We start from the raw sequence: 27,353 nt of genomic DNA on the forward strand, positions 1-27,353 counted from the left end.
GACTTCAGGAGTTAAGTTGTAAAGGGCTGTAAAGCAGGAGGTGATTTGATTAAGATTTTCAGGATATGAAGGGGAACGGACAAGGTAGATAAAAACTACTCCCAATGTTGATAGAAGTTTGGAATTTTTACACCGCTGACAACTAACATTAGAACAAATGCAAATTTTAACTCAAATTGAGATTTTTATTAAAGGGACCTTGAGCAAAGGTGGGTACATGGCATTAAGTTGCAGATCAACTGTGATCTCAATGACTGGCAGAATAACCTTGAGGTCTTAAATGCCCACTCGTGTTCCTATAACTGAAAATGTTGACCATTCTGTGTTTAATTCACTCTAATTCAAAGTACTATTTTCAAAGATTGATTTTATTCAGATGTACTAACTGCCTACTTCAAAGAAAGCAAGACTCATTCTTTTCAGGACATTTATCTGCATTTACGGATTTAGGAACCTCTTCTGTCTCCCATTATTACCAAATCTTTCTATTACTCCTGCCTTCAATCTGTCACTAATCTTGAGCAAGGCCAGCAAGAGGTCAAGTAGGTGACAATTAGTATTAGTGATGAAAGGTTATCGAACTGACACATAACTCAATTTCTCACTCTACAGATGCTGCATTTTCTGGTTTTACTTAATCAAGGTCAATACTGAGTTGTGTAATAAAATATTAAAGGCTGCTGAAATTCTTTTAATTTGAATTCCTAGAATCTTTATACCAGCTCCATGTTAAATCAGTTTTCTCATGGCAATAGCTTTATATATCCAGTGAATTTAATCACGCAAGCATTGGGAACTGACTCCCAGAATTAGAGTTAAGTTAATACAAAAACAGTTATGAAGAACAGAAAATTTCCATTTATACCAAGTGTTTCAAATCAAATTAGTTTAAAATCATAGTCACAGTTGCATCAGTAAATAGCACACAAGATCCCAGAAACAAATAAGGAAATCAGGAGAATCAAGTGTTCTTTTTCAAACCTCATCCTCAGATCTTTTACACCCGCGCTGACAAGTACTGATAAATCTCTTGTATAGTACCTGTTGATAATGGAGCACTAGAGCCAGGCTTCAGTGCAAAATAATGCCGAGTCAGGAGTGAACTACAAATTTTGACTTGGGTAAGAGGCTACTTAAGCTAAACGTTACCCCTAGCTATAATATCTGATCTGCAGCCAGTCTGGTGTTTTGATATGATCTATTTTTGACAGCTATTTGGACTAATTGTACTCTTGACTAGATTATGCCACTGTTTCCCCGGTCAGCCTCATTGTTCTGTTGTGTCTCAAGTGACTTGGTGTCAAATTTTGTTTGATAATGCTCAGGGAGCACCTTTGGGCTGCTTTACTCTGCAAAGACAGCTTATATAAATGCACGTTATTGTTACTGTACCTTTACAGCCTTCGCTGTTTCCAGTGACTGCTCTGGGGGTATTCCCACCTCTCGATCTCTCAAAAGTTGCTGGATGAAGTATGTAATATCCCGACCAGCAATTGGAATGTGTTTAATGCAACTACCAATCACGTATCCTTCAGCCTTTTAAGGGCAAGAAAAAAAACATATGAAATATTACTAATCCAGACATTGCAGCACTTGAAGTGTCTCAAAACAACAGAAAACCACAAGTCGAAACTTTAATTTACTTTTGGCATAGATCTTGGACCATAAATCACATTCATTTCAATTTCATGACAACAGAAATGTTAGAGAAAAGGTGCATTGGGGGAAATACAATAAGTGCAGGAAGAACACATTCAGAAGGCTTTGTTCCGATTTGATCTCGTCGTGTTATCAAATTTACAATCTGTATTTGGCTTCTGAATATGTTGACATCACTATTTTTCTCAGGAGGACGCAGAGAAGGCTTTTGATCAGTTGGATTGGTGGTACTTGTTCGAGGTTTTTGGGAACGTTTGGGTTTGGGCCGAGATTTATGGCATGGGTGCGGTTCCTGTATGTTGCACCAAGGAAGAGTGTGAGGATCCCTCTGTAACCTTGCTCCAACATGTTGCTACAACACCTCATAACATTAGAATAATAATCTTTATTAGTGTCACAAGTAGGCTTTCATTAACACTGTACGCTGCATTGAAGTTACTGTAAAAATCCCCTAGTCACCCACTACGGAGCCTGTTCAGGTACACCGTGGGAGAATTCACAATGTCCAAATCACCTAACAAACAAGTCAGTCGGGACTTGTGGGAGGAAACTGGAGCACCTGGAGGAAACCCACACAGACACAGAGAACACGCAGACTCCACACAAACAATGACCCAAGCCAGGAATTGAAAGTGTCCTTGTGCTGTGAAGCAACCGTGCTACCCACTGTGCTACTGTGCCAATGAATTAAATGCAACCCAGGAGTATTGGGACAGAAATTAAAACTGCTTGGCAATAAATCAATGAACTAGGCAATCAATTGGGTCAAGAATTCAAAATTCATCCGGGGGCAGTGATGGAAGCAAGAGTCAGTATATAAGAATTATATTTTTTTGTAAAAAAAAACAAAATAATTTTTTTTATTGTCACAAGTAGGCTTACATTAACACTGCACTGAAGTAACTGTAAAGCCCCTAGTCGCCACATTCCACCGCTTGTTCGGGTACACAGAGGGAGAATTCAGAATATTCAATTCATCTAATTAGACGATCAATTTAGTTTAAAATACGAAAAAAATCATAAATAATAGTGGAGCACAAATCAGCTTACAATGTTTGAATTGTTGCAGTCAATTTTTCAAAACAGCTAGACCTGAATGATATTGGGAGGCAGAATTAGGATGACCAAAGAGAAATGGGACAGCACCAGGGACCCAGGTTTGATTTTTGACTTGGGTCACTGTCTGTATGGAGTCTACACATTCTGCCAGTGTCTGTGTGGGTTTCCTCCGGTTTCCCCCTACAAGTCCAGAAAGACGTGCTTATTAGGGAAATTGGACATTCTGAATTCTCCTCCAATGCACCCGAACAGGCGACAATAGCGTGGCGACTAGAGGATTTTCACAGTAACATCATTGCAGTGCTAATGTAGGCCTACCCGTGACACTAATAACGATTATTATATTGTTATTGTGAATGCATGAGTAGAATACGTCAGCAGGAAGTAAAAAAATTGTAAGTTCAGAAGTATTTTAAAACAAAGTTTGAATAATATATGGTCACAATGAAAGGTTGCAACACTAAATTTCCAATACAGAAAGTTAAAATGGTCAAGAAGCTCATGCATACTGTATGTAAAACATGTGACGTAGAACACAAGAGGCTCGTAGAGTAGGTGATTAATCCATCTGCACAGGCAAGAGCAATCTGAACTGTTGTGGTGGTAACAGGACTCAGACTTTTGCATGACAATATATATTCTGTTCGAGCACACGTTTTCGACCTTCAGATACTCTTGTTCCAAGTGCATTTTTTTTTCTTTCCCTGGGTTCTACAGGATCTACTCTATTATCTAGTGTCAACACACTATATCTATATATTAAATTACTGCTATTCCAAGCTGTCCTTGACTAAACTAAGCTTCATCCCACTCGAACAGAACTAATCTTTCGGTTCAATTTACCAAGCTTTGCAGCTTTTACTGCTTGAAGTATCAATTCAATTTAACGTTAAGTCACTACCTCGAAACATCAAAAACAAAAAGGCCATTCAGCTTTTAGAGCCTACTCGGTCTTTTTAATTGTATCTATGCCTCAATTTATTTTACTCTGCAACAAAGCTTCAACAAGCTTCTGTGTTCAAGATTTTTCTGAGCAATGCTGTTCAAATAATTGACAGTCCCTTATAACTGAGCATCTCGTGGAGGGAGTCACCCCAGTGGCCTGGGGGGATTATGTGGCTAATATCTCATTGTTGTTTGTGGGACCTTGCTGTGCTCAGATTGATTGCAGTGTTTCATACATTACAACAGGGACCACATTTCAAAAGTACTTAAGTGCCTGTAAAACACTTCGGAATGTCCTGAGGTTTTGAAAGGCACTGAAGAAATATCAGCCAGAGGGAATAATCTTTCCCTGCTGAATAGAAGAAACCTTAATTTAAAAATCCTCATTCCCTTATTTACTCCAGTAGAAGTCACCTCTGTACTTCCAGCCCCTTTTCACAACTGTAATTTCTTATTCCTGATATAAAAGTTAAATGTTTCATTGGTTTAATGCTAATGATTGCGATAGTACTCTAACCATCATTTTGTAAAGATACAATGTTGCTTCTTGTACATTAAATTACTATACACAAAATCCATAATAGTATTGCTTGTTGTTTATAAAATTACTTTCCAATTGTGCACAAATTTAAAAAACTGTATTCCAAGTTCATTTAACAAACCTGTGCACCAAAAGCAAATTGATTGCAGCCTGTACACCAAAGTACAAATAAACTGTTTAATACAGCAAAAGAAAAAGAGTGGCCTAGTTCTGATTATGGGATATTGCACTATTAACCCATCTCCAGTCCAAACAACCATTTACCAACACCCAAATGTTTCCCACTGGGAAAAGTACATTTCATCAAAGTGGTTAAATTTTCTTATACCATATGCTTTATGCTTTTTCTAAAATGCCACAATGATTTTTTTTGGCTGTGTATTGATGTATCTCCAGCGATGGCAATGTACTATTGTACGGAGTATGGCTGTATCGCTGACAAGTTGGTTGCGTGCAATTCTTATCTCCTGCTCCGTGATGAATGTAGGAATTTCAGATGTACTGTATTATAGGTATTTGATGCAGTAAGGGTTAGAAACCTGTGTATGTGAGACTACTGCAATTGTGTTTTAAAAGAAATCCTAGTTTGAAAAACAACAAAGCTTTTGCGAGTCAGGGACGCTATTAAGGCATCGTAAAAAGCTTGGGCTAAAGCAATTTTGTTTGGATTAAGGAGGTTCCCTGTGGAGTTAATTAGATTTCAGCTTGGAGTAAACCTGGGGCTGGTTTAGCACAGGGCTAAAGAGCTGGCTTTTAAAGCAGACCAAGGCAGGCCAGCAGCACAGTTCAATTCCTGTACCAGCCACCCCGAACAGGCACCGGAATGTGGTGACTAGGGGCTTTTCACAGTAACTTCATTTGAAGCCTACTTGTGACAATAAGCGATTTTCATTTCATTTCATGATGATGTGGGGTGGCACAGAGGTTAGCAGTGCTGCCTCACAGCACCACAATCAGCTGGTCATTGACTTCAGAAAGCAAAGTGCTGTACACACCCCTGTCAGCATCAAAGGGGTTGAGATGGAGATGGTTCACAGTTTCAAATTCCTAGGGGTACACATCTCCAAAAATCTGTCCTGGTCCACCCACGTCGACGCTACTACCAAGAAAGCACAACAGCGCCTATACTTCCTCAGGAAAATAAGGAAATTCGGCATGTCCACATTCGCTCAACTGCTCAGCCCAAGACCGCAAGAAACTTCAGAGTCGTGAACACAGCCCAGTCCATCACACAAATCGACCTCCCATTCATTGACTCCATCTACACCTCCCGCTCCCTGGGGAAAGCGGGCAGCATAATAAAAGACCCCCTCCCTCCCTGCTTACTTACTCTTCCAACTTCTTCCATCGGGGAGGAGATACAAAAGTCTGAGAACACGCATGAACAGCTTCTTCCAGCTGTTCTTCCAGTTGCCAGACTCCTAAACTAACCTCTTATGGACTGACCTCATTAATACTACACCCCTGTATGCTTCACCCGATGCCGGTGTTATCTAGTTACATTGTGTACTCTGTGTTGCCCTATTATGTATTTTCTTTTATTTCCTTTTCTTCTCATGTACTTAGTAATCCGCTGAGCTGCTCACAGAAAAATACTTTTCACTGTATCTTGGTACACGGGACAATAAACAAATCCAATCCAAGAACCCGGGTTTAATTCCAGCCTTGGGTGACTGTCTGTGATTGTACATTCTCCAAGTGTCTGCGGGGGTTTCCTCCAGGTGCTCCGGTTTCCTCCCCAGTCCAAAGATGTGTAGGTTAGGTTGATTGCCTGTGCTAAATTGTCCCTTGGTGTCCAGGGGTGTGAGTTAGGTGGGGTTGCAGGGGATAAGGTCCACACCTGGGCAGGGTGCTCTTTCAGATGGTCGGTAGACCCGATGGGTCGAATGGCCATTTTTTTTTTTTTTTTTTTTTTGCAGTGTAGGGATTCTATGCCATTACTGGGCGGAGCTAAGGTATCAGGAATTTTATAGGAAAGTAGCCAGTTGGGAGTTAGATGAAGCGGTGAACAGAAATCAAGCAATTTGCTCTCTGGAGTACAGTTAAAAGATGTTTGCAGAGAGAGGAGCCATGTGGTTAGAAAGGTGAACAAACCAGCTGAAACAGCTTATGACCAAATACAGCCAGCATTTCTGCATGGTTTTGACAAGATTCAGGTATTTTCTTTGAAGCAATGTCAAAAGATCTTTCTTTCTTTAAGAACATCTCAGTAAAGCAGGTATTCCTGAGTGCCAATGGTATTTAAGGTGGATTGAGAGCAGAGATTTTCTTTTTGTTGTTTAAATGGGAATAAAGATAGCAGTTAAGGATCGTGTATCTACGGTATTGAGTAACATTGTTTGAGCGGTAATTGTAAGCTATTTTCTGGTGTGATGTTAAAGTTTTTTAAAAATACGGTGTTAGTAAAAAGTTTGTTTTAATATACTATATCCCTATTTCATACACAAGATCACTTCTGGAGCGAGATATCTTTTCCTCTCAGGCTTATAAAATTAAAATAAAACATTGGGCTTTCTGTCCAGTATCCTGGCCACTGTTGGGGTCTGGTCTGGGTTGTAAAAGCTCCTTTTCTACTGGCTATTCAAAATGCAGTGTACTTTGGAATATTTGTTTCTCAATCTGGGTCACCTTATAACCATGCTTCTGCAAGGGTGATTAGATCTATCATTTATTTATATCTGTTCCACCAGTTCATCTACCTTACCATGAATGCTTCAAGCATCCAGATAGAGATTTAAGTTGCATTTTTAACTTGTATTTCCATGAAATTTACTCACAAATGCACTAATACTGTTGAACTCTTTCCCCCTCGTCTCACTCTGCTTGCCTTTACCCAAATCTCTGCACTGCTCTGTTCCCTCAACTTTTCTTTCAATTTTTAAATTTCCCTTCAACTGAACTCACCATCCCACCTTTACTTTAAAGCTATTTCCATAGCCCCAGTAATACAAATCACCAGGTCAGCCCAATTTTTTTTGGGGGGGGGGGGGGGGGGGGAAGAAGAGTCCATCGCATTGAAATAATTTCCTTCCCCCCCCCCCCCCCCCGCAGTGTCTAGTGCTCCATGAATCAAAACCTGTCCTCCCACGCCATTCTTAGAGCCACACTTTTAATTCTCTAACTGACCTTACTCTATAGTAATTGGTCTGGGTCTTGGGCAACAATCCAGAGATTATTAATAGAGATCTTGTGATTTTTGACTTGGGCCTTAACTCCTCAAACTCTCCCAGCAAAATATCATTCCCAGTTCACTCATGTTGTTGATTCCGAACAACTGCATCCTCTCACTCCAGGTTTTTCTCCAACTGCAAGGATATGTAGCCTTGGAAACTGGCAGACAACACAACCTTCAGAACACCCAACTGCAGAGAACTGTACCCATTCCCCTGACTACATTGTACCAGATCAGTACCATGCCGGGTGGGAGAATCGCGGGAGTGCCGGGCGATTCACGCCACGCCGCCCTGGCACCCCGCACGCGATTCTCCCAGCCCCCCCCAAACGGCGTGTCATGTTTTGCGACAGGCTGCTCGGAGAACAGCCGCTCCAGTCAAGCGGCGATTTTCCGGCCCGGATTGGCCGAGCAGCCTGCCTAATACGACCGGTTCACGCCGGCGCCAACCACACCAGGTCGCTGCCGGCGTGAACAGCGCACGACCGCTGCTTGTGGGGACTGTGGGGGGCGGAGGGAGGATTGAGCACCAGGGGGGTGCTCAGGAGGGGTCTGGCATGCGATCGGTGCCCACCGATCGTTGGGCCGGCGTCTCTGAAAGACGCATTCTTTTCCCTGCGCTGCCCCGCAAGATCAATCCTCCATGTCTTGCGGGGCAGCGGAGGGTAGGACGGCAACCGCGCATGCGCGAGTGGACGCCGGCCAACCTGCGCATGCAGGTGATGTCATTTAGGTGCTGCCGGGCACGTTATTCAGGTGGCGCCGCTTTGACGCGGGCGTCAAGGCCCGGCACGCGAAATTGATGCGCCGCCGCTCCTCGCCCCCTGGGGGCGAGGAGCGGCCTCCAACGCCGGAGTGAAACACTCCGGCGTTGGCACTTTGTCTCCCTTTGGGAGAATCGCGCCCCATATTCCTTTTAAAGTTCTCCCACTTAAAATGGCATTTGAAGCATGATGTAATGATCAGTTTTCTCATCCATCCCATAGTCCTTATTCTCATTCATACAGGTAGCAAGTATTCAGTACTTGCTGGTTAAAGTCCAGGGTTGAGGTTCCTCCATCATTACATCCTGGATTGCCACAACAGCCCGAGTAGTAATCACATGCTCCTGCCCCTGACCACTGATCAATTTTAAACTTTATTGAACCTCAGAGACGTGTCTGCCTCTCAGAACAAAGCGTCCAGGTAACTTTTCTCCTCCCTGATGCACCAGTGTTTGTAGCTCAACAACTTGATTCAAAGCCTCTCAAGCTGCAGACACTTCCCACAGATACGGTCATCTGGGACTGCAATGCACTGCGCAAACTCCAACACAATCATGACTTGTCACACCTATATTTATTTGATTATTTAACTAAATTTGTAACGAGTAACCTAAAGTAATAACAATTTACAGTATTCTAACTTGGAGACAAACGGAAAATGTTCATCAACCACTGGTAGGGAAACAAAATAAAAAGCCGTACTTCTTCCCCCTCTGCACTGAATTCCCACTTCACACTCTGTTCAGTGTGTAGAAAGTACTCTGTAGCTACCTTCAGTCCTGTATCTTTCAGAAGTCTGTACTAATATTCCAGTCTCCTATATATCCTTGATTTTCATCACTCCACTGACAGATGTGCCTTCAGCTCCCCAGATCATAAATATAATTTTCCCTCCTCCAAAATGCTCCTTAAAACCTACCCTTTTGAGCAAACGTTTAGTCACAGCTCCTAATTTTGGTCAATGCAGAATTTTGTTTATGACATTCCTCTGAAATGCATCTGAATGTTAAAGGCATTATTTCAGTGCATGTTTTGTTATGTCTAGATAGTCTCTTTCTGATATGCATCAAGGGATTGTTTAAAAAAAAGATGTCTTATTCCAAAGCTTTGTTCAATGTCCCTTTAAGGTCAGAAAGTGCAACTGAAGCAGGGTAGAAATCAGATCTTTAAATTATTAACTGCTTCTGTAAGACAAGTGCTCTGAATAGACGTACTCGGGTGTCAAGAAAGAGGTCAATTGTTGACGACTTTGAATTAACATAAATATTCAGAGAATAGAGGAAAAAGACTGATCAAGTTTGGTAAAAAAATTGGAAATAATTGTCCAGTTGTGGTATTTTTCTTTTGAAATGTGATACATTAGTAAAGGAAGTTCAAAGATGCAGTACGTTTGGCCAGCAAGTTCTGACAAATACATCAGACATCTCTTTTACTGTCTGAATATAGTGTTGATTTCCAGTTCTAGACAAGACTTTGGAAGAAGGTGACCCTATTAAATGTGGCTAAGGTGAGGATGCCCAGAATCAGCTGGATGGATAGAAAAACAAATGAATGGGTTAGATCAAGGCTAGAAACTGAGGAAACAAAACAGCTGCTAAGCACAGTTAAAGTTAGCCAAATATAGACACTGGGAACAAAGACCCGACCGTCTCATCCTGGCAAATAAAGGAGAACAACAATAGACGATTTAACAAAAATCAGATGGGTCGACGGTTTTGAGACATGGGCTGAGGGAGAATATAGCCAGAGAAAAATAAAGACAATGCCCCACTAAGTTATGGTGAAAATGAATGAACAACCCTGTGACCAGAAACACAATCAATACAGATCAATCCCAGTGGCTCACATCCTAAATATCTCTCTGCAGTCAAGCTCTACTCTCTCTCTGCTTGCGACAGTTAAATACCTCATATCTATGAGCACCTATCCCAGATACATATCACCTGATCCCTTTACTGGGGCTATTAAAGTTTGCCACTCTCAGCTATTGTGTAGACCAGACAAGGTCAAGTTAAGTGCATCCAAAGCTAAGCCAGGGTGTAATGTGGCATCAAGACTCAGTTAGTTAGGCTCCTAGAATGGCTCTCAATTTCCTAGCTGGATTCCAGTATTGGCCTTCCAACACAAGAGTGGCAACATTTTAAATCTCTTGCTCTTGGCAACGAAGAGGTAATCAAGAGAAGAGGGGACAATTGTAACATTTTCATTATTTAAAATAGGGTGGCAAGGTGGCACAGTGGTTAGCACTGCTGCCTCACAGCTTAAGGGTTCCAGTTTCAATTCCTGCCTCGGGTGACTGTGTGGAGGTTGCACTTTCTCCCTGTGCCTGTGTGGGGTTCCTCCGGTTTTCTCCCACAGTCCAAAGATGTGCAGGTTAGGTGGATTGGATATGCTAAATTGTCCCTTGGGGGGGGGGGGGGGGGGGGGTTACGAGGATATGGTGGGGGACTGAGTCTGGGTTGGGGTGCTCTTTCAGAGGGTCGATGCAGACTCAATGGGCTTAATGGTCACCTTCTGCACTTTAGGGATTGTATTCTATTTAAAAACTACGATAAAGAAACAAACACCGTTAGTCAATGCATATTTTGGATTAAGTGCGCAAAATAGTGGCATTGACTCTAGTTCTTACTTTTTCTGGGGAAACTGGACTCAAAACAGGATCTGCAAATATTAACTAATTGTCACCTCACAAGAAATGACAGGGCTGAAAAGCAATATTGCAATAACGGCTTTCATTTTTCAGGAACCAAAATAAATGTCATTTAGAATTTAGAACAGTACAGCACAGAACAGGCCCTTCGGCCCTCAATGTTGTGCCGAGCAATGATCACCCCACTCAAACCCACATATTCACCCCCATACCCTTAACCCAACAACCCCCCCATTAACCTTATTCTTTAGGACACTAAGGGCAATTTATCATGGCCAATCCACCTCACCCGCACATCTTTGGACTGTGGGAGGAAACCGGAGCACCCGGAGGAAACCCACGCACACACGGGGAGGACGTGCAGACTCCACACAGACAGTGACCCAGCCGGGAATCGAACCTGGGACCCTGGAGCTGTGAAGCATTTATGCTAACCACCATGCTACCGTGCTGCCCTTTATTTATTTCAACATTATTGTATACAGCTCTACCAAAAGAGAAGCAATCAGTATCAGTATCTAATTCAGTGGCCAAATTAGTTCCTCTCCCATCCAGCTTTTGTTCCACTTTTCATTCTTTCTACTCTTCTGGAATTAATTCACTCCTTTTCAGTTTATTTGCAGCTTGATTGATATTCAATTCCCCTTCTATGTTCTCTGCCCCACCCCAATGAATGCCAGCTTCCACCACTCATTGTTTCTATAGAGGCCCTGGTTATTTCTTCACAATCTCCTGCTTGGTTAGAGTCTTTCAGACTCCACGTCAGCCATCCCCATGTGTTCAAGTCCGCTTCTGCTGCGCTTTCCCCTCAATATTCGCTCCCACAGCTCTGCTCCAGTTTCATTTTCCGCTGTTCTCCCTTTAGCATCAACTTCTGCCTGCTATTCTCACTCACCACCTTTCAGTGGAAGCTCTGACTGCTCTTCCCACTTCACCTGATATCAACACCCGCTGTTTTCCCTTCTCTTACCAAAGGGTACCCATTGACAAAAACCATGTGCGAGTGTCCCAAGCTGAAACACTTGTTTTGTGTGGTGTATTTTGTTTGATCGGAGAACAATGAGAATGTAAACCTCTCATTAAATAATACATTTATTAAAGTAGAAACACTACAAAAAACAATTTTATACTTCAGCACATTAGCAATAAGCATTTAGTCCTTCAAAAACTTGAAACTCAAAGCATCTATTTCCCACGTTATCCTCAAGTGTAATGAGTCCGGAGTTTCCCAAACAGCAACCATAATTCTAGCCCATGATTGCCACACTGCACGACCTAAGTGAACTTGGGAATGGTCTTTGGCACAATTAAGCTTTTGCACAAACTGGCCTTTTGCATCAGAACTGCACCTCCAGCAGAGCTGTTCCCAAGGTTAGAAGTCTCCCTTTCTTACTGTTGCTTATTTTACACCTCATCTGTGATTAGCCTGCTTCCTGGGTCACCACACTCTGACTACTATTTTTTTTTAAATCGTCACTATGGTCAGCACTTATTGCCCATCCCTGAAGATATTTAAGAGTCAACCACATTGCTGTGGATCTGGAGTCACATGTAGATCGGACCAGGTAAGGATGACAAATTTCCTTCCCTAAAAGACATTAGTGTACCAGATGGGTTCTGTCAATGGTTTTGTGGACATAGTTAGACTTTTAATTCAAGATTTTTATTGAATTCAAATTTCACCATCTGCCCTGGTGGGATTCGAACCCGGGTCCAAAAAGCATTACCCTGGGTCTCTGGATTATTAGTCCAACGGCAATACCACTTCGCCGCTGCCCCCCCATAAATGTATCTATTGTAAAGAACCCTGTTCCCTATTCTTTCCAGTTCCTTCCTTTCTCTTAATTGCTGCCCAGACATGTTTTATAAACACATGGCAGTTTGATTTTACTTTTGCAAAAAACATATTAATTTTAATAACATCCTACCATTTAATAACCATATAAAAACCCAGGATAACAAAAATGATTCAGCAGTATCAAAAAAAATACAACATACAAAACTATTTTCATTATTGCCGTCTCAAATATTTTATCAGGAACTCCACAACAGATCAGCATATAAAATCCTTACGGGCTCCTGTTTCTCATCCTTCAAGCCACTTGGCTATGCATTGCAGTAGCTCTAAAATGCATGAATAGGTTGATTCTCTTTTTTTTTAAAATTCATTTACGGGATGCGGGTGTCACTAGTTAGGCCAGCATTTATTGCCCATCCCTAGTTGCCCTTCAGAAAGTGGTGGTGAGTTGCCTTGAACCTCTGCAATCCTTCAGGTGTAGGTACACACACTGTGCTGTTAGGGAGGGAGTTCCAGGATTTTGACCCAGCGACAGCGAAGGAACATCAAAGTATTTCCAAGTCAGGGTGGTGAGTGAATTGGAGGGGAACCTCCAGGTGGTGGGGTTCCCAGGTATCTGCTGCACTTGTTCTTCTAGATGCTAGTAGTCATGGGTTTCGAAGATTCTGCCGAAGGAACCTTGGTGAGTTACTGCAGTGCATCATAAAGATCAGGGGTGGGCAAACTACGGCCCGTGGGCCGCATGCGGCCCGCCAAAGGTCTTTATGCGGCCCACCAAGATCAAGTCATAAAAAATTTTTTTTTTTTTTTTTTTTTTTTAAATTTTTTTTTTAAATCTTTGATTTTTTAAAAATAAGGTTAATGGGGGGGGGGGGCTGTTGGGTTACTGGTATAGGGTGGATACGTTGACTTGAGTAGGGTGATCATTGCTCGGCACAACATCGAGGGCCAAAGTGCCTGTTCTGTGCTGTACTGTTCTATGTTCTATATGAGGCGCCCAGAATCATAACCGGGTGAAGCACCATTTTTGAAAAGTAGAGAAAAAGAGGGCTAAAGGCAGGATGCCGCCGGGGGAAGCGCTGAGGTATATGCCACACGCTAATTGGTTACAACCGGGACTATTAATTAATATACTATTAAATAAACAAACATAGTACTCGTCCGCCCCCCCCCCCCCCCCCCTCCTCCTCTCCCCCCTCCCTCCTCTCCCCCCTCCCTCCTCTCTCCCTCCTCTCCCCCCTCCCTCCTCTCCCCCTCCTCTCCCCCCTCCCTCCTCTCCTCTCTCCCTCCTCTCTCCCCCCTCCTCCTCCTCCCCCCCTCCTCCTCCCCCCCTCCCTCCTCCCCCTCCTCCTCCTTCCCCTCCTCCCCCCCCCTCCTCCTCCCCCCCTCCTCCCCCCCCTCCTCCCCCCCCTCCTTCCCCCCCCTCCTCCCCCCTCCTCCTCTCCTCCCCCCTCCTCCTCCTCCTCCTCCCCCCCCTCCACCTCTCTCCACCTCCTCTCCTCCCCCCCCCCCCCCCACCTCCTCCTCCTCCCCCCCACCCCCGGGTTGCTGCTGCTACTGTCCCCGTACCCTATCGTTGAGCCAGAAAGTCGAGAAAAGGTTGCCACCGCCTAAAGAACCCTTGTACCGACCCTCTCAGGGCGAATTTGATCTTCTCTAGCTTAATGAAACCCGCCATGTCATTGATCCAGGTCTCCACGCTTGGGGGCCTCGCATCCTTCCATTGTAGCAAGATCCTTCGCCGGGCTACTAGGGACGCAAAGGCCAGCACACCGGCCTCTTTCGCCTCCTGCACTCCCGGCTCCACCCCAATCCCAAAAATTTAATTTAAATTTATTTTTAAGTTCTTCTGTTGTTCATTGGGGTTGGGGGTGGGGTGGGGGATGGGATACGTGCGTCAATACGGTCTGGGGGTGTTACAGTTATTATGGGTTATTTTGTTGCATTTCATTGTTTGTCGTTACATTTTATATTTTCTGTAAAAAATTACAATAAAAATTATATTAAAAAAAAATTAATATACTATGCAGCCCTTTAAAATTGTGAATTTCTGAATGTGGCCCTTGCACGGAAAAGTTTGCCCACCCCTGATATAGATGGTACACACGGCTGCCACTGTTCATCAGTGGTGGAGGGTTTGAATGTTTGTGGAAGGAGGAGCAATCAAGCGGGCTTTGTGCTGGATGGTGACAAGCTTCTGGAGTATTGTTGGAGCTGCACTCAACGGGGCATAAGGAGAGTATTCCATTACACTCCTGACTTCTAGATGCTAGTAGTCATGGGTTTCGAAGATTCTGCCGAAGGAACATAGAACATAGAACATAGAACAGTACAGCACAGAACAGGCCCTTCGGCCCTCAATGTTGTGCCGAGCCATGATCACCCTACTCAAACCCACGTATCCACCCTATACCCGTAACCCAACAACCCCCCCCTTAACCTTACTTTTTTTATTAGGACACTACGGGCAATTTAGCATGGCCAATCCACCTAACCCGCACATCTTTGGACTGTGGGAGGAAACCGGAGCGCCCGGAGGAAACCCACGCACACAGGGGGAGGACGTGCAGACTCCACACAGACAGTGACCCAGCCGGGAATCGAACCTGGGACCCTGGAGCTGTGAAGCATTTATGCTAACCACCATGCTACCCTGCTGCCCCAAAGAACCTTGGTGAGTTACTGCAGTGCATCATAGGGGGGGGTGCGCTGAACATTGTGCAGTCATCCGCAAACATCCCCACTTCTGACCTTATGATGGAAGGCAGATCATTGATGAAGCAGATGAAGATGGCTGGGAATAGGACACTATCCTGAGGAACTCAGGCAACAATGACCTGGAGCTGAGATGATTCACCTCTAATCATCACAACCATCTTCCTTTTTGCCAGGTATGACCCCAACCAGCGGAGGGGTCACTCTCGCCTCATCTCTGGCATTCAGTGCTTTTGTCCATATTTGAACCAAGGCTTTAAATTAGGTCAGGAGTTGAGGAATCCAAACTGAGCGCCCGCGAGTAGGTTATTGCCGACTAAGTGCCGCTTGATAGCACTATTGATGACTCCTTCCATCACTTTGCAGATGATGAAGAGTAGACTGATAGGGCTATACTTAGCTGGGTTGGATTTGTCCTGTTTCTTGTGTACAGCACACATCTGGGCAATTTTCCACATTGCCAGGTAGATGCCAGTGTTGTAGCTGTACTGGAACAAGTTTGGCTAAGGGTGGGGCAAGTTCTGGAGTACAGGTCTTCAGTACTATTGTCAGAATATTATCAGGATCCATTGCCTTTCCAGTGGTGCCTTCAGCCGTTTCTTGATATCACGTGCAGTGAATCGTATTGGCTTAAAACTGGCATCTGTGATGCTGGAGACTTCTAGAGGAGACCGAGATGGATCATTCACTTGGCCCTTCTGGCTGAAGATTGTTGTGAGTGCCTCAGCCTTGTATTTTGCACATCTGTGTTGACCACCTCCATCATTGAGGATGGGGTATTTCTGGAGCCTTCCCTTCCAGTGAGTTGTTTTATAATCCACCACCATTCACAGCTGGATGTGGCAGGACTGCAGAGCTTAGATCTGATGTGTTGGTTGTGGAATTGCTCAGCTCTGTCTATTACTTGCTGCTTAGGCTGTTTGGCACACTAGTCCTGTATTGTAGTTTCACCAGGTTGACACCTCATTTTTTGCCATGTGTGATGTTGCTCCTGGCATGGCCTCCTGCACTCTTCATTGAACCAGGGTTGATCCCCTTGCTTGGTGGCAATGGTAGAGTGGGGATGTGCCAGGCCATGAGGTTGCAGATTGTGGTTGAATACAATTCTGCTTCTGCTGATGGCCCACAGCGCCTCATGGATACTCAGTCTCGAGTTGCTCGATCTGTTCGAAGTTTATTCCATTCAGCACGGTGGTAGTGCCACACAACACGATGTAGATTCCCAAGGTGACAGCAGCAATGCTTTTGCAATGTCCTTACAGCATTTCTGAAATGGTCAAACATGTTTGCCCATTAATGGAAGACCTGGCTTGTGACTGGCCAACATGGAGAAGGTTAACATGGGAAGCATGGACACTTTGTTGGAAACATGTAGAGAAGATGAGGTGCATAAACCTCCAAACAACCTATCTACTAACCCTTCAATACAACCCATCTCTCACATGGCAGAATCTGTCGATCACACACTGGACCCACAATCTATTTCAGAACCAAATCAAATCAGAGCGAAAGCAAGTCATCCTCGATCCCGAGACACTGTGTAAGCATTAAGATTAGCTCAGTACAGTATACTGATTAAATATTGAATTGTAACCTTCATAGCCCGTATTGCTTTCAGTCACTGTGGAAGTCATCAGAATTTGTTTAAAAAGTACCAGTTGCTTAAATTTTGTAGCCTTGATAAGTGAAAAATACTTACCACTGGAATGACGTGTGTGACACCATCCCCGCTGTCTATAACCGTTCCAGTCAGCGTTCGCTCTCCAACCTGTCTAGACGTCCATGAGGCAGCTAAGGCAAGCACAGCCTGAAGGCAAATCCAAAATACTAAAAGGTTGTATTTCAATCGTAAATAAAAGTATATTTAAAACAAATTCAGTTAACATTATCACTGTTTAAAATTGCATACAAGATGCAAGGACTAAGTGTTGGCTAACTTCCTCCACATAATATGGTCTTAATTTTTATTGTTCATGTAGAAGCAATACGAAGTTAGTTAAAATATCAGAAGCTCAAGGCACCAAGGACCCAGGTTTGATCCCGGCCTCGGGTCACTGTCCGGGTGGAATTTGCACATTCTCCCCGTGTTTGTGTGTGTCTCACCCCCATAACCCAAATGTGTGTCGGGTAGTTGGATCGGGCATGCTAAATTGTCTCTTAATTGGAGAAAAAAAGAATTGGGCATTTTAAATTAAAATACATTAAATCTGGAGGTTATCTAGGTGCTAACATAAATAAAAGCATAATCATATTTCAATTCTTCTTGCAGCTTGGGTCAAGGAAGCTAATGCATTCTGACCAAGACGAAATGATATATTTGACAAGTCCCTGATCGGAGTGAGAATTCAGGAGGGTGAAGATATACAGTATAAATTACAATTATTGTATGGAGTTCAGGCCTTATAACGTATGGGGTTAATTATCTGCTTTATGAAGAAATAAATAGAGATGATGAATAAATGACTTATTTATGGATGGTGTCAGGGTGGGTGGGTGGGGGGGGGGGGGGGGGAGAAGCAGAGCTGAGAAATGCTACTGGGAAGAGGACATCAGAAAAGAAGTAAAACCACAGCAAAACAGTCAAAGAGGAAATGGCAAATTACTAAGTTGGATAAATTACTCTTTCTTTGGTTTCACATAGCAACAGGGAAATTACATTAATTAGTATTGCTATCCTAGGCACTGGAGTTTAAGCAAACTTTGGACTGCTGCAATGAACAAAATAAGGCAGTTGCCTATCCCAAGGAAAAAGCAATTCCTGTAAAGTTGATGCCAAAGAAAAGTTTAAGAAAATAAATCAAGTCAGAAATCTTCAGCTTTATTAAGTAAAGCCACATATTGCCCTCATCAACACAGCTTCAAAAATGGAAAACCAATTAATCAGAACTTAATGAATTATATCAGAAGATATCAGTGCTCTTTCATCCGTCCACAAGTGAGAGAGTACGGAAATAAATCCGATAAACGAACCAAAGGCATTGTGAGAACGTTATTGGCATTACTTCAATAATTTCTCAGCAAGTTCTAAAAGTGGGTGTGGCCCAGATGTTCAAACGTTATTACTAATGAAGTTGAATCTGTGTATTTGTCTCAAGAGGCAGAAATAGCCAACACAGCGTAAAACATCAGAACTAAGTACAGTCATTTTTAATCTGTAGCTGGGTTTATTGGAATAGAAAATTGTGACATGGGGTAATGCAAAGCGTTAGCCAAAGATTCACATGAAGAAAATCTCAAGGCAGAGGGGTTGGCTCTAATCGACTAAGCTGTTGTGCTTCATTGAACAGCAAAACAAAATTACAACCCCAGACACCTCCTTGAGAAGCATCAAAATCAGCATTGTCACTGCCAGTGGAAACACACTCAATTGTCCTCATCAATAAGTTACTGTACTGCATGTTTTTAGCTATTGTTAAATGCTTGCACTGAACAACTGATTAATCTTAAAGGCACAAGAAGCAAAGAAGAAAATTACGCTGAAATTTTGGTCTACTGAATGAAGGAATTAATTGAGACCTGGTGCACAGGAACATCCCACAATAGCACAGTATGGCAATCATTTAGCAACTTTACTGATGGGTGGGACTTCCGGTTGCGGCTATGCGGAGCTAAGCCGCACGTTCGGCAGCTCCCGCTTTAAGAGGACTTGTGGGCTCTTTTAAGGGCCCCAAACGGCGCTGATTCGACGATTCCCGGTGGATAGAGGGGTCTGGAGCAAAACCCCCCGGGATTTATGGTGCGGACTCGAAGTGGGGTGAGGAGAAAAGCAGCAGCAGCTCCCCTGGTAAAGCGGGGGAAGGTGGACAAAATTGCGGCCAGTGGAGCCCCTGAGGAGTGGAGGAAGTGGGCTGAGGAGCAGCAGGCGGCCCTCCTGCGCTATTTCACGGAGCTGAAAGGGGAGTTGTTGGAATCCCTGAAGGTGACGACGGGTAAGCTGCTGGAGACCCAGGGTGCAGCGATACTTGAGTTGCAGCAGCAGGCCTCTGAGCGCGAGGATGAGGTTTCAGCCCTCGTGGGGAAGGTGGAAATACACGAGGCGCTTCATAAAAAGTGGCAAGATCGGTTCGATGAGATGGAGCTTCGGTCACGGAGGAAGAACCTGCGGATCCTGGGCTCGAGGAGGGATCGGACCTGCCGGCCTATGTGGCCGTGATGTTGAACTCGCTGGTGGGGGCAGGATCCTTGCATCTGCCCCTGGAGCTGAAGGGGGCCCACAGAGTACTGGCTAGGCGGCCTAAGGTGAATGAACCCCCGTGGGCGGTGCTGGTGCGGTTCCATCGGTTCAGTGACCGGGAGTGTGTTCTCCGATGGGCCAAGAAGGTGAGGAGTAGCAAGTGGGAGAATTCGGTAGTGTGTATCTACCAGGACTGGAGTGCGTAGATGGCCAAGCGGAGAGCCGTGTTTAACTGGACGAAGGCGGTGCTCCACGGAAAGCAGGTGAGGTTCGGCATGTTGCCGCCTGCGCGCCTGTGGGTCACCTACAAGGACCGGCATCACTACTTTGAGTCCCCAGAGGAAGCGTGGGCCTTTGTGCAGGCTGAAAAGCTGGACTCGAACTAGAGATTGGGGGCTGTGGGAGTTTTTCTATTTCTGTATAATTGTCTATGCTGTAGCGGGCTACTCTGTTTGTTTCTGTTTTTTCTCTCGCTTTCGGACGATGTGGGTTATGGTTCTGTGTTCCAAGGGGGGTACTGGGGTTTGTGGTTGATCTATGTCTTTGTTTGTCTGGACTTGGTGGTTGGGTTGGGACTGCGGTTTGGGAGCTGCGGTGGTGGGGTGGGGCAATGTGAAAGCGCGGGCTTTTCTTTGCTTTCCCGCGCTGCGGGACGAGGGGGTGGCGCTGGCGTGGTTATTAGACTGGGTTTCCCGCGCTGAAGCGGCGCCAAGCAGCTGATGCAGGGGAGGAGGGGGGGACCTCATATCGGGAGGGGTCGGAGTTAGAGCGGGAGCTGCCGAGGTCAGCAGAAGTCAGCTCGCTCACGGGAGTACAGTGGAGGGAGAGTCGCGGCTAGGAGGGGTCCTAGCCTGGGGGGGGGGGGGGGGGGGGGGGGGGAATACCGGGTTGCTGCTGGACTGGCCAGGGAGGAGTTGGTGCGGGTCGGGGGAGTTGAGGTGAGGTTCTATCGTCGTGGGAAATGGGCCGAATGGGTGCTGGCCAGGGGCGAGCAGTCGATGGGCTATGGCTAGTCGACGGGGGAGGGGGGCGGGGTGCCCCTGATCCGGCTGATTACGTGGAACGTGAGGGGGTTGAATGGGCCGGTTAAGCGGGCCCGGGTGTTTTCGCATCTGAAGGCAGACGTGGCCATGCTCCAGGAGACCCACCTGAAGGTGGCGGACCAGGTTCGTCTGAGGAAGGGGTGGATGGGGCAGGTTTTTCACTCAGGGCTCGACTCGAAGAACCGGGGGGGGTGGCGATCCTCGTGGGGAAGAGGGTGGCGTTTGAGGCGTCTGAGGTTGTGGCTGATAGTGGCGGCAGATATGTGATGGTGAGCGGTAAGCTGCAGGGGGAGAGGGTGGTGTTGGTTAATGTGTACGCCCCAAATTGGGATGATGCTGGTTTCATGAAGCGTATGTTGGGCCGCATTCCTGGCCTGGAGGTGGGGGGCTTGATCATTGGGGGGGGGGGGGGGGAGGAGGAGGAGACACTTCAATACGGTGCTGGATCCCCTACTGGATCGTTCTAGTTCAAGGACAGGCAGGAGGCCGACGGTGGCCAAGGTGTTGAGGGGGTTTATGGACCAGATGGGAGGAGTGGATCCCTGGAGGTTCGGGAGGCCAAGGGCTCGGGAGCACCCTGTGCACAGGGTGTATTCCCGCATTGATTTCTTTGTTTTGAGTAGGGGACTGGTCCCGAGGGTGGAGGAGGTCTAGTATTCGGCTATTGCGATTTCGGACCATGCTCCGCATTCGGTGGGTCTGGAGAAGGGGGAGGCGCGGGACCAGCGCCTGCTTTGGCGTCTGGACATGGGATTGTTGGCTGATGAGGTGTGCAGGAGGGTTCGGGGATGTATCGAGAGGTACCTCGAGGTCAATGATACTGGGGAGGTCCAGGTGGGGATGGTGTGGGAGGCTCTGAAGGCAGTGATTAGGGGGGAGCTGACCTCCATCCGAGCCCATTGGGAGAGGGTGGGGGAGGAGGGAGAGGGAGAGACTGGTGGAGGAGCTGTTGAGCGAGGATAGGAGGTATGCGGAGGCCCCGGAGGAGGGATTGCTGGGGGAGCGGCGTAGCTTGCAGGCCAAGTTTGATTTATTGACCACCAGAAAGGCGGAGACACAGTGGAGGAAGGCGCAGGGAGCGGTCTATGAGTATGGAGAGAAGGCGAGCAGGATTCTGGCGCACCAGCTTCGTAAGCGGGACGCGGCTAGGGAGATTGGTGGAGTGAAGGATAGAGATGGGAAGGTGGTGCGGCAGGGGGCAGAGGTCAATGAGGTCTTTAGGGACTTCTATAGGGAACTGTACCGGTCGGAGCCGCCGGCGGTGGGAGGGGGAATGGAGAGTTTTTTGGACAGGCTCCGGTTTCCAAGGGTGCAGGAGGAGCAGGTGGAGGGACTGGGTGCGCCGATCGAGTTGGAGGAGCTGGTCAGTGGGATTGGCCACATGCAGTCGGAGAAGGCGCCGGGACCGGTTGGGTTCCCGGTTGAATTCTATAAGAAATATGCGGACCTGCTGGGCCCCCTGTTGGTTAGGACCTTCAACGAGGCATGGGAGGGGGGTGTTCTGCCCCCGACGATGTCTCGGGCGCTAATCTCCCTGATCCTGAAGCGTGATAAGGACCCCTTGCAGTGCGGATCATACAGGCCGATTTCACTGCTGAATGTAGACGCCAAGTTGCTGGCGAAGATCTTGGCCACTAGAATAGAGGACTGGGTGCCGGGGGTGGTACATGAAGATCAGACGGGTTTTGTGAAGGCGAGGCAGCTGAACACTAATGTGCGAAGGCTGCTAAATGTGATAATGACGCCGGCAGCAGAAGGAGAGGCGGAGATTGTGGTGGCATTGGATGCAGAGAAGGCCTTTGACTGGGTTGAGTGGGGGTACTTGTGGGAGGTGTTGGAGGGGTTCGGGTTTGGGGTGGGGTTTATTAAATGGGTGAGGTTGCTGTACGAGGCCCCGATGGCGAGCGTAGCGACAAATGGGAGGAGGTCCGAGTACGTCAGGCTCCACCGTGGGACGAGGCAGGGATGCCCCCTGTCCCCTTTGCTTTTTGCACTGGCAATTGAGCCTCTTGCCATGGCACTTAGGGAGTCGAGGAGGTGGAGGGGTTTGGTGCGAGGTGGGGAGGAGCACAGAGTGTCGCTGTATGCGGATGACTTGCTGTTGTATGTAGCAGACCCGGTGGGGGGAATGCCGGAGGTGATGGAGATTCTTGCTGAGTTCGGGAGTTTCTCGGGATATAAATTGAACCTGGGCAAGAGTGAGCTGTTTGTTGTACACCCGGGAGATCAGGAGGAGGAGATTGGTAGGCTCCCGCTAAAGAGGGCAGTGAGGAGTTTTAGGTACCTGGGGGTTCAAGTGGCTAGGAGCTGGGGGACTCTGCACAAGCTCAATTTTACTAGGTTGGTGGAGCAGCTGGAGGAGGAATTTAAAAGGTGGGACATGCTGCCGTTGGCGGGTAGAGTACAGTCCGTTAAAATGACGGTGCTCCCGAGGTTTTTGTTTTTGTTTCAGTGCCTCCCCATTTTTGTTCCGAGGGCCTTTTTAGGAGGGTGAACAGCAGCATTCTGGGATTTATTTGGGCGCACGGGACTCTGAGGGTAAGGAGGGTCTTTTTGGAGCGGGGCAGGGATAGAGGGGGGTTGGCGCAGCCCAACCTCTCTGGGTGCTATTGGGCAGCTAACGTTTCGATGGTACGTAAGTGGGTAATGGATGGGGAGGGGGCAGCATGGCAACGGATGGAGATGGCGTCCTGTGGAGGCACGAGCCTGAAGGCACTGGTAACGGCGCCGCTGCTGCTCCCTCCAACGAGGTACACTTCGAGCCGGTGGTGGCGGTCATCCTCAAAATTTGGGGGCAGTGGAGGCGACACAGGGGGGGGGGAAGTGGGGGGCTCGGTGGAGGCCCCGCTGCAGGGGAACCACCGGTTTGTGCCAGGAAACATGGATGGCGGGTTCGTGGGGTGACACAGGGTGGGCATTAGGATGTTGGGAGACCTGTTTATCAACGGGAGGTTCGCGAGCCTTGGTGAGCTGGGGGGAAGTTTGAGCACCCCCCGGGGAATATGTTCAGGTACCTTCAGCTCAAGGCGTTTGCTAGGCGACAGGTGGAGGGGTTCCCTTTGTTGCCCCCACAGGGGGTAAGGGATAGGGTGCTTTCGGGGGTGTGGGTCAGGGGTGGGAAGGTGTCTGACATCTACCAGGTAATGCAGGAGGTGGGGAAGGCGTCGGTAGAGGAGCTGAAGGCTATGTGGAAAGTGGAACTGGGAGAGAAGATTGAGGAGGGGACATGGGCGGACGCCCCGGAGAGGGTGAACTCCTCCTCTTCATGTGTGAGGCTGAGCCTCACCCAGTTCAAGGTGCTACACCGGGCCCACATGTCCGGATCTAGGATGAGTAGGTTCTTTGGGGGCAAAGACAGGTGTGTCAGGTGTTCGGGGAGTCCAGCGAACCATGCCCATATGTTCTGGGCATGCCCGGCACTGGAGGAGTTCTGGAAGGGGGTGGCGAGGACGGTGTTGAGGGTGGTGGGATCCAGGGTCAAACCAGGCTGGGGACTCGCGATATTTGGGGTTGGGGTGGAGCCGGGAGTGCAGGAGGCGAAAGAGGCCGATGTCTTGGCCTTTGCGACCCTAGTAGCCCGGCGGAGGATCTTGCTGCAGTGGAAAGATGCAAGACCTCTGAGCGTGGAGTCCTGGATTAACGGCATGGCGGGATTCATTCAGCTGGAGGGGGTCAAATTCGCCCTGAGAGGGTCGGTACAAGGGTTCTTTAGGAGGTGGCAGCCTTTCCTTGACTTTCTGGCTCAACGATAAGGTACTAGGTCAGCAGCAAAAAACCTGGGGGGGGAGGGTTTTAGGGGGATAGTGTTTAAGTTAAGTTAATTTGCTTATTGTTAATTTATTCTGTTGTTTATTGGGGGGGGTTTGTTATATGCGTTGTTGTGTGTGCCGGGGGGAGTTTATTACTATTATTGTTATTGTGATTATTGTTTTGTTGATATATATTTTTCAAAAAATTCCAATAAAAATGATTTTAAAAAAAAACTTTACTGATGGGTGTTAGAGAAGAGCAAAGTTTCACCTTACCTGGACAGCAATGTAGAGACCAGGCACATTGAAGGATTCAAACATGATCTCAGCAGTATATTCTCTATTTTCTGGAGTATTTAATGGTGGTTCCGTCTGTTGAAGAGATCATTCAAGTCACTTAGCAAATTGCAGCTCATTAATTGTATTCATTTAAATGAGAAGCCGAGAAATTAACATGGTTCAACAGGGCTAAGTGTATCAGTAGGTAAATTACTAGACTGTTAGTGCGGAGCCGGTCTCGAGGCAAAAATTAAAATTAATAGTTTAAACAAGGACTAACTATCACGAAAGGGGGAACAGAGGGCATTTGCTTTAGATTTGATCAAATAATTATAAAAAGCAAGTTAATTTGATAATTTATGTAATTAAAATCAATGCTCAATTTGTCATCAGACCTGGGGTGGAAGTTGAAAATTACACAAAAAGGGATCGTAAAACTAAAGCAGGCAGATTTTAAATTAACTGAAAAATTCAAGAGATTTTAGATTTAAAAAAAAGTTAAGTAAAAATATTTTGGTTATCCTCCCTATAAAATAAAATGTTGTCAGCACAGGAGAAGTTGCTGATTGTGAGTCTTCAGTTATTGATGTTGTAAGTTTAGTAGTCAAATAAGTAGAGGCATCTTATTCCATGTGGGAACACTTCATGTCCTTGATAACCACATGTGCAGGAATTGTTAGCTGCAGCTGTTAAGAGCTCTGGATTTCAGAGCTTGAGCTGTAGCTGGTGTCACTCTGCTGTATCTGCAAAACTGAAGTTTTTGTGGACAGTACGCTTATGTAATGACCACCTTGCAGCTGAAGGATATGCAGGCAGATAGAAAATGGGTGACCACCAGGCAGTCAAGGAGGACCAGGCAGGTATTGCAGGATTCTTAGTCCATCTCACTCTGCACCAGTATTCTGTTCTGAATACTGGCAAGAGTGATGGTTCCTCTGGTGTATACAGCCAGAACCCAGTCCACAGCACCATGGCTGGGTCAGGGAGGAAAGTGGAAGATTGGAAAAGTAATAATAATAATAATATTTATTATTGTGGATAGCACAATTGCTTCACAGCTCCAGGGTCCCAGGTTCGATTCCGGCTTGGGTTATGTCTGTGCGGAGTCTGCACATCCTACCTGTGTATGCGTGGGTTTCCTCCGGGTGCTCCGGTTTCCTCCCACAGTCCAAAGATGTGCAGGTTAGGTGGATTGGCCATTATAAATTGCCCTTAGTGTCCAAAATTGCCCAGTGTTGGGTGGGGTTACTGGGTTATGGGGATAGGGTGGAAGCGTTGACCTTGGGTAGGGTGCTCTTTCCAGGAGCCGGTGCAGACTCGATGGGCCGAATGGCCTCCTTCTGCACAATAAATTCTATGAAACACGGCAATGAGGTTAGTGTGAAAATCTCCTAGTCGCCACACTCTGGCGCCTGTTCGGGTACACCGAGGGAGAATTCAGAATTTCCAATTCATCTAACAAGTCGTTCCGGACTTGTGGGAGGAAACCGGAGCGCCTGGGGGAAACCCACACAGACACTGGGAAAACGTGCAGACTCCGCATAGTGACCCAAGCCGGGAAACAAACCGGGGGTCCCTGTGAAGCTGCATTAATCCACGTATACACAATCAAAGCACATTACAGCAATTTCCTTCAGTACTTGGATAAGAAAGACTGCTTTTTACGATATCTCAATAACAACATATTAGTTTAGAAGACAATCAAGATTATCAGATTTGCCTAGTCTACCTTCACAAACATCTATGGACCAACCCATGGGATTATAACTTGCAGATCAACACAATTCAAAATTTTTATACATAAAGTTTATTTACGAACCAAGTAATTGTTTTTTTCAGTACTCATATTCGCAGAACTTCAAGCTTACTTCAATGCTAGTATTCAGTTCATAGAGCAATCTCATTTTCTCCAATACACTAGTGTCATTTTCTGCATGACCTCTCCATTAATAAAAGTGCTAATAAATAAAAGTGAAATTTGCCTACTGCTGCCAATCCCCTTGGCTGAAAACATGCTCCCTGGCCTTCACCCATTACTCTATCTAATCGTGGGCAGCACGGTGGCGCAGTGATAGCACTGCAGTCTCGCGTTCGATCCTGGCTCTGCGTCACTGTCCGTGCGGAGTTTGCACATTCTCCCTGTGTTTGCGTGGGTTTTGCCCCCATAACCCAAAGATGTGCATGGTAGGTAGATTAAACATGCTAAATTGCCCCTTAATTGGAAAAAATGAATTGAGTACTCTAAACTTTTTTTTTAAAAACTCTAGCTAATCGCAACAGGCAGTGATGGTCTTTCAACTGAAACGGTTTACAACTATTGGACAACATACTGACTCACTAATGCACAGTATTAATTAAGCTTTACATTTGAAGTCACTATTTGCATGCAAGTGACACGGCTTTACTTACCAAAAGGAAATAATGATCCTCTGGTTCTGCTCGAAGGTATTTGAAAATGACTTGTTCCATAAACCTCTCCATGAGATCCCAGTCTTCAACTATGCCATGGCGAATAGGCCACTGTTGGAGAATACAATTGCTTATTAATTTGCTATTTTAGCAACTCGGATATTCCACAAGTCATTACTAGCAAAATGCTACTTAATTACGCAAAAGAGAATATCGTGAATGCCTCATCCAAATATTAGGATAGCAAAGCACAAATATTATAGGGTGACAACATGTTTATCGACCCAAGTTTAACTGAAGAAACAATCCAGTGCATGTCATTTCTTGTTTTTGAAGTACAGATAAGCAAACCATTGCAGTGACCCTTTAGTGTCATGAAATATGGGCTGTTGGCTC

The 27,353-nt window shown here is 46.0% G+C and overlaps 1 protein-coding gene across 3 annotated transcripts in view; it reads right to left on the minus strand.

Moving 5' to 3' along the window:
* Window positions 1-27,353, minus strand: part of actr3 (actin related protein 3) — a 79,963-nt gene that overhangs the window by 20,944 nt on the left and 31,666 nt on the right. For all 3 annotated transcript variants that reach the window (XM_038789843.1, XM_038789845.1, XM_038789844.1), the window contains 4 exons: window positions 26,958-27,068; window positions 24,546-24,641; window positions 17,003-17,110; window positions 1,393-1,536 (listed from right to left, as the gene is read on the minus strand). In XM_038789843.1, coding sequence (XP_038645771.1) covers window positions 1,393-1,536; window positions 17,003-17,110; window positions 24,546-24,641; window positions 26,958-27,068 — 459 coding nt within the window. The remainder of the gene's footprint in view (window positions 1-1,392; window positions 1,537-17,002; window positions 17,111-24,545; window positions 24,642-26,957; window positions 27,069-27,353) is intronic.

The sequence above is a fragment of the Scyliorhinus canicula genome, chromosome 2 (assembly GCF_902713615.1).
Source record: "Scyliorhinus canicula chromosome 2, sScyCan1.1, whole genome shotgun sequence".
NCBI classification, from domain to species: domain Eukaryota; kingdom Metazoa; phylum Chordata; class Chondrichthyes; order Carcharhiniformes; family Scyliorhinidae; genus Scyliorhinus; species Scyliorhinus canicula.